The 7,864-nt window shown below is 32.1% G+C and overlaps 1 protein-coding gene across 1 annotated transcript; it reads left to right on the top strand.

The window, feature by feature from the left end:
- The first annotated feature begins 4,082 nt into the window (after positions 1-4,082).
- LOC133309513 (uncharacterized) lies at positions 4,083-7,079 on the top strand. The gene is made up of 7 exons (XM_061510295.1): positions 4,083-4,461; positions 4,573-4,737; positions 4,948-5,130; positions 5,377-5,507; positions 6,137-6,305; positions 6,415-6,544; positions 6,723-7,079. The coding sequence occupies exons 1-7, from the start codon at positions 4,201-4,203 to the stop codon at positions 6,992-6,994; spliced, it is 1,311 nt and encodes a 436-aa protein (XP_061366279.1). The 5' UTR covers positions 4,083-4,200; the 3' UTR covers positions 6,995-7,079.
- Positions 7,080-7,864: the final 785 nt, after the last annotated feature.

The raw sequence follows: 7,864 nt of genomic DNA, 5'->3' as shown, positions 1-7,864 counted from the left end.
ATTTTTGGGATTATTCAGACTCTTGCAAAAAGCAAGTGGGACTGACTGGCTAGAGTTCCAATGGCAGTGGCACGCAAACGAAATAAGCCCGCAATAGTGAATTACAAGTATTTCCATCGCTCATCAGCAGCATTGGTTGCAGTCATGCATGAGTTTTCCCTGCTTTATATATTACATTAGTGATATACATATCTACTCATTACACTCATGCATGAGTTTTCCCTGCTTGGTTAGACAAAAAAAATTAATTTATTGCTTTTTTAATAAAAAATTACGAATAAGTAACTATTTTAAAAAATATTATGAATTTATAGCACTCAAACACGTCCACATGGGACATGACCCAGTAGAAAGAAACACACCCATGTGAAACGTGACCTATGGGAGAGACACGCCTATAAGAGGCGTGAGCAGGAAAAATGGGAGACACGCCCAAAAGAGGCGTGACCCAAAAGCCCGTCTAAGACGTGTCCTTGATTTTGATGCTTTTCGTTTACTTTCTATTTCGCTCTTTCATTTCTGGGTATTACCCAACTTCAACCCCACCTTTCCCATCTTTACTCTCTGTCAAGCCAAAGCTTAAACCTCCTGTATCCGTTGATATTATCTCCACCTTTGCAGGCCTTCCCCAACCAAAATCAGTACGATAAACACCAAATCGATTTGACCCTGCTAGTCCCATCAATTCAGCTCCCTCACTTTGCAAAGCCTTCACTCTAGAAAACCCACCCCCGATTCCTCTAAAAACTCCCTTAGCAAAGCTTTTTATTTTATTATGAATGCACTTAGCAACAATAAGGTGGTGTTTGGTTGGTGGGTTTTTGAAGAAATCCTATGCAAATGAAGATAGCATTTTGAAAATCATGCGTTTGGTTCACGGAGAAATCACTGAAATCCCAGGCATTTACGATACATATGATTTTCAATTTTCTGCCCTTTTGCTAGGTTTCTGTACTGTGCAGAAAGCATTCTACAAGGTGGGTTTTTCAAAGGAACACGGCTAAATGAAATCCAAAGACAGCCTTTGTCCCTTTTTTAACATATGGACGTTGGCAGTAAGATTTTTTGTCTTTTTTTAAAAATAAGGATATTTTTGTAATATCACATCTTTTTCCCATCAATATTTTACCAAAAGTCAAACATAGATTTTACAAAAATACTTAATTTTCCCAGTAAATTTTTTCCTACCAAACAACTTTTTTTACATTTTCCTATCAAACTCATTTTTCAACCATTTCCCTACTAATCACATTTTCCTATCTTTCATAAAAATTTCTCCTCAACCAAACGCCACCTAAGGGTGATTTCTTGAATAGCATCAATTCAGCTCTCTCTATTATGAATGCAAAGCCTTTATTTTATTATGAATGCACTCTAGAAAACCCACCGTGAATGCAAAAGAGAATTTATCTTTGTCCTTTTCAACTCCTTGAATAGCTTTAGCAATGCAGAAAGGTATTGTGGCTTACGAAAATGTGATTTCTTGTACAAGTTGGAAGTTGTCATTTTTGTAGGTATCTGATCACGCCTTAGATGGACGTGTGTCCCTTTTGGGTCACGCCTCTCTAGGCGTGTCTTCCTTTTTCTCAACTCACGTCCCATCTGGGCGTGTCTCTTTCATCACTCACGCCCCACATGGACGTGTCTCTCCACTGGGTCACGCCCCATGTGGACGTGTTTGAGTATTATAGATTCGTAATATTTTTCAAAACGATTACTTATTCGTAACTTTTTATTAAAAAATAATAAATTAATTTTTTTTGCCTGCTTGATTATAGTAGTGATATATATATATATACATATATATATATATATATATATATATATATATATATATATATATATATATATCTAAACGTGCTTGGTAGTTTTTAAAGGTGTACCAATGAATTTTGGGCCCAAAAATCAGAGAAAGCCAATGAGGCCACAGAACTGAATCGACAAGTGTTTAGTTCTAAAAAAACTTATTTTTAGTAATGAGTTTTAAAAAATTTAATTAACAATAAACACGTGAATAAATTAAAAAATCTATTTAATGTATTATTTGTGTAAAAAAGATATATTTATATGTAATGAATTTAATCATATCAAAAATAATAATATATTACTATATTATTTAGTAAATTTGATTTTTATATAATTAAATTTATTAAATAATCTGATAACACATCATTGAACAAAAGTGTAAAAAACAATTTATACTTATAATGCATTAAAATTTTAAAAATTCATGTTTAAAGGGATTTAAATATAATAATTAACACATCATTATATATTAGCATTAACGTAAATTTCATGTCAAAATTAGAGTAATGAGTGTATTGATTTGTTTGTAAAATTTATTTCTTCGAGTTTTTCTGACTCACAAGTTAGAGAGATCTTCCTCGTGTTACCAAACTGGGCCAATGAAAAGATATCTAGAGGACTCATTGACATTGCTCATAAAGAGGTAGGTGATCTCCATGAAGGGATGCCTACGACTAATTCAGGAGGACTTGAACTCATGCTTTGGGGAATCACTCCTTTGGAATCAAGACATAAATGGGCCAAAAAAATTTCTTAAACGGGCCTAAACAAGTCTAATCAGGTTACATGCTTATTGCTTAAGATAAACGAATAACCTTTTCTTTTTTTTGGTGGTGATTAACGAATAACCTTTTTGTTTGGCCATTTTGTCAGTTGTATTAAATTATTGCAGAGTCCTCCAATGTATTTTAGTAATTAAAATCGATTTGTTTATAAACTAATTTGTAATCCTATCATGTTTATGTGAGACCAATTTAAAGCGAGACTAAAAAAATAGATAGGTTAATATTTTTAAAACACTTTTTTTCTCCTTAAAAACATAATTAATATGAATGAACGAGGCAAATCCGGATCAACGGTGTAGCAGAGTTCATGAATTCGAGTTCAAGACAGTTTCTTTGCAAATATAAGAGTAAGTCACTGTACAAAAAATTTGTAACCTCTAACATAACAAGTAGAGATTTCATGATTTTATAATTTCCACTTATCATTTAAAACATAAATCGGCAGAAGATAGCTATTATAATTTGAAAGACAAAAAATAAGAAATTTATTCCAAATATGATTCATCTGCAAAAAACTTCATATATTTTAACTTATTAAAACAAATTTTAATTTTACAAAACTATGCATATTGATCTTTATAATGGGTTTTATGCATAAGCACAATGTGGTTAATATATACTAGGAGGAGGAGGATTGTTTTTACAATTTAAAAACTTTATAACTTGTTATAACTTATTTTTTTTACCGTTTATTTCGAACATTTTATAATTTAATCATATTTGTTAATTAATTATGATTTTTAATAAATCATAACTGTTGGATCGCCAAACATAAAAAAAAAAAAAAAATTGTAAAATTTTTAGATCGTAAAAATAACACCGATCGTGTACTATTATATACTATTTAGTTAATTCTTGAAATCTTGAGGGTGAATTTCAAAGTATTGAAGATTTTTGCACATGATTTACCATTGGAGGAATTTTTTTATATATATATTTTAGGAAAATATATTGTAACAACCAAGTTGTGTTACTATCATGTTACTACCAATCAATCTCACTGTTACATTAATTATGTTGATTCAATGGTTATATTTATTTTCATCTTTGTATGATTATGATTCCCCATATTTAAAGTGAAAACATTAAATATGAAAAATCATAAGCATACAAAGGTGGAAATAAATATAAAGTATTAAATTTGAGAAATCATGATCATACAAAGATGAAAATAAATATAACTGTTGGATCAACATAATCAATCTAACGGTGAGATTGATTGATAGCAACACAACTTGATTGTTACAATATCTTTCGTCTATATCTTATCCTAATTTAATTGTGAGGGAGAAGGTTGGTTAATAGTTAGTTAGTTACAGTTAATAGAGAATTTTTTCGTAAGTCTAATTGGGGAAGTATAAAAAAAACGTAAAAATTTATAAAAAGAATTAATTTTTCAATTTTTTTATTTCATTCAACAAAGGACATCCTCATATATTATGGATACTGTTGTGATTCTAGGTTTTCGAGCAATACTGTTGTAATGTAATGATGGGGCTTTTTCAATAATTATTTTCGAAACGTATGTAAAATAATTTTGAAGAACAAATTGATATTACTTGGAGAAAGGGTTTAGGTTTACGGAATTAGGGGATTAGGGAAGTGATTAATGGATTCGGGGATGAATGTGAGGGTTAGGGATTTCATTGCAAAGGAAGTTGCTGATTGGGAAGACGAAGTGGTTTCCGTTGCTCGATTCAAAGCGTTTTCGGGTCAAAGATGTGATTGGGAAGCGAGCTTCTTGTTCTGGAGAGATTTGATAATCAAAATCGCCACCCATTTTCGCCTCCTCCTTATTCGACCTTCCCAGGTGAAGAATGATTGGTTTAATCGAGGAGGGTTAACCCCTTTGTGTCTTGACCATGTTCTGGTGAGTCTCTTGGCATTTTATTTTATTTTTTATTTTTTTGGTGTGTGTGTGTAGAACTTAGAATTTTTGTACCCAAAATCAGTTGTTTGTTTTTGTCTTTACATTTTCCAGTTTCTAATGTATAATGAAGGTGACATCACAAGAACTGTGGATCTCGTGGATCCAACCGCTGGACGATTCTCCCAACTATTTAGAAAAGTGAGCAACTTAATAACGAGACCAGCAACTCCAGATATTATGGCTGAAGAATGTGTGATTGTAACTACTCTGCTTAAGGTAATTGTTCATCCTTTTAGTTGCTCGTGAATTGCTGCTATTTAAGTTGGATGCATCCAAAATCATTCAGTTCATATATGCTTCCATGCAATGCCAGTGCCAGCAAGTCAATTAAGTTATGCAGGAGTTAGGTTGAATTTTCCTTTGTTTGATTTGCTAGATGGTTTCATTACTCTAACTCAAATTATAGTTATGTTTCTTGATATCTAGGATAAAGCTGCTGATATCATCAAACATCTATCTGAAAGTCACTGGAATTCATCTTGTATCATCACAATGAAGAAATTCCGGGACATATGTGGAGGGCCGGATGAAGCATCTGCAATCTTGAGGTATCTGTCGGGGTGTAGAACAGCACAGTATCTGTCAGTGCATAAGAAAGAATTTGTAGAGGTATCGAATCATAAAAAAAATGCCTTTGTTTGGTATTCTATCTCAGGCAAGATATTTTTTCTTTAAATGTGAGACTTGGATTGGACATCAAATAACTTTTGACATTTCTGGTAAATTAATAGAAGCTATAAAAATTCTTGATATTACTAATGCTGTCCAAGTCCAAGATTGTTCTCTTACTGCGGGCAGGAATTAACAATACTGATTTGTTTTTTATGCCTTAAATACTTGTCTTTTAATTTGCAGGGGGTAAAAATTTCTCTCTCAGGAGCAGTGTTATCCAGTATCTCTAATTTAGATTGTGATGTACTGTACTTAATTTGGACAACCGAGAAGCTTCAGCAACAACTAGATGCAATTGACAGGCGTTGTGAATTGTAAGTTTATTTTATGATTCTTTATATACTTGTTTATGTATCTTGAGGGGAATTCTAAATGATTAAATAGTGAGTGAACAAAGTTTCAAGAGAAAATAAAAGAAAGTCTTCCCTGATATGCTGAACTATTTTCCTTTTCTTATTTCTTAGTAGATTATTATATTTTATCTTAGTGGATGTCTGGTTTTGATTGAGATTTAAGGGAAAGTCGCTTTTCTTTTTTTCTTCAAAAGTTCTCTGAATAGGATTTTGATTATAAGTTTTGTAAACAAATTAAGCTAATCCAAGAACATACTTAGTCAGTGTTGATATGCAGGGTATGATAGCCTTCATGTTTGATCCTCATTCATATGATGTTATACTTTTGTATTACAGTCACATGACCACTGACATGGACTTTTTCACCTATTCGAATTTTGGACCCGTGGTGATAATCTGTTGGTTTTAGAACATGGATTAAATGACAAGAATTTGACTAAAAAGTGATTTGATTGGTTATACTTACACATATTTAGCACAAGAGGAATGGTATTAACAATCAAAATTCAAAAGCATCAGTAATTTTCATTATACACTATTTGCTCAAAAAGTCAAAAAAGTTAAGTTGCCTCACATATTGATTCTATTAGGTCAAGAAAATCAGCATTGGCATCTCTACATTCTGGCAACAGAAAATTGGCCCTTAGGTATACAAGGGAGCTGAAGTTGGTCACCCAGAGTAGAGAAAAATGTTCATCACTTTTGAACAGAGTAGAGGAAGTACTTGGCATTATTTCTGATGCTGAGTCAACGAAAAAGGTAAACTTTAAATATCAGATTGAATTGATTAGTTTATATCAGAATCTTAAGATTCTATTGAACTGCAGATTGTATTTGTTATATATGGTGATCCATTGTTTGTTTGCAGGTTTCTGAAGCTATGCAGATTGGAGCCCGGGCAATTAAAGAAAATAAGATCAGTGTCGAAGATGTTGATCTTTGTTTAATAGATCTCCAAGAGAGCATTGATTCACATAAGGAAGTTGAGAAGGCGCTAGGTATATTTTCTCATATTTTTTGTGGCACGTATTTGGATTGTGCTTTAGCACCTTTTAAATTGAAATGGCTTGTATGAGATATTGAACTTGAGGGGATTTCTGGATGGTGATAATGTTTTGTGTCTGACGTCAATAATTAGGATTTAATTTTTAAGCTGTTACTTTCTGGCAACTGCAGAACAAACTCCATCTTACACTGATATTGAGGATGAAGATATTGAAGAGGAATTCAAGAAGTTGGAGCTTGCTGTTGGGAAAGATGCTCAAGTTCCTGAACCAGTGAAGACGATTACCAGTGCAGAAGGAAAAGCATCTTCGGAAGCCACTGATTTTATTATTGAAACTTTCTCAAATCTCAAGCTTGCAGATGGACCGGCTGGGAAGCTAAGAGTCGCCCAGGTCTCAGAAGGAGAAAAGAAGACAGCAAATTTAGAAATGGAAGCTGCGTAAGTCAGAAAGTGAAAATTATGGTTGTTGTGCTTTATTTCTGGCAAACTGGCCCTTGTTTTTGTTTTGGGTACATAAATGACCAATGGTTTGATTATTAGTTAATATGCATGTGATGATTATGTTTGTGCATTTCAAAAGGTGTACAGTTAGTGTTGCGCGTAAATCTCCAATCATTCATATTTTTAAAACCTTTGGAGTATGGAAAAAAAATTCAAACAGACTCTTTGATTAATCAAAATACATGTTATCTTTTAAACAAATATATACATTAAAAGTTTCACCGACATTAATTAGTTGGGCAAAGATCAATTTATATTAGTATAAGAATAAGAAATTTTATATTCAATCTTAATCATCAATTCGTTTGTATCTAATGACTTATATATTAAATAAATTAAAGCCGTTGGATATAAATAAGAATAAGAATTAAAATTGAGAGTATAATTTACATTGATATACAATGATCTTGAGAGTATAATTTATATTGATATACAATGATCTTGACTTTAATTTTAACTAGTGATGAGTTAATTTGCTAGTAATGAGTTAATTTTCACTCCAAAAAAACCTCTTTACTAATATAAGCAAGATATGGGATTTGAGTGGTAAAATCTCACATTAGTTAGGAATGAACTAAATGAAAATAATATAAATAGAAAATATTTGAGTGGTGAAGTCTCACCTTAGTTAGGAATGGACTAAGTGAAAATTATATAAATAGAAGCATTCATGGAATTATGCCTAAGATTTTGAGTTAAGATATAATATTGGACCCAACTGTTGTGATAGTTTGTTGTTTAACCCATTTATGATAGTTCTTCCCTTACTTATCAGAGCCAATAGTTTGGTTGTGCTTCAATTAGGCTAGGT

Source organism: Gastrolobium bilobum, unplaced genomic scaffold, assembly GCF_033153095.1.
Source record: "Gastrolobium bilobum isolate Gb01-03AN ecotype WA unplaced genomic scaffold, APGP_CSIRO_Gbil_v1 utg2122, whole genome shotgun sequence".
NCBI lineage: Eukaryota > Viridiplantae > Streptophyta > Magnoliopsida > Fabales > Fabaceae > Gastrolobium > Gastrolobium bilobum.
The sequence above is the reverse complement of the archived record's forward strand: the minus strand, read 5'-3'. Positions and strand labels throughout refer to the sequence as shown.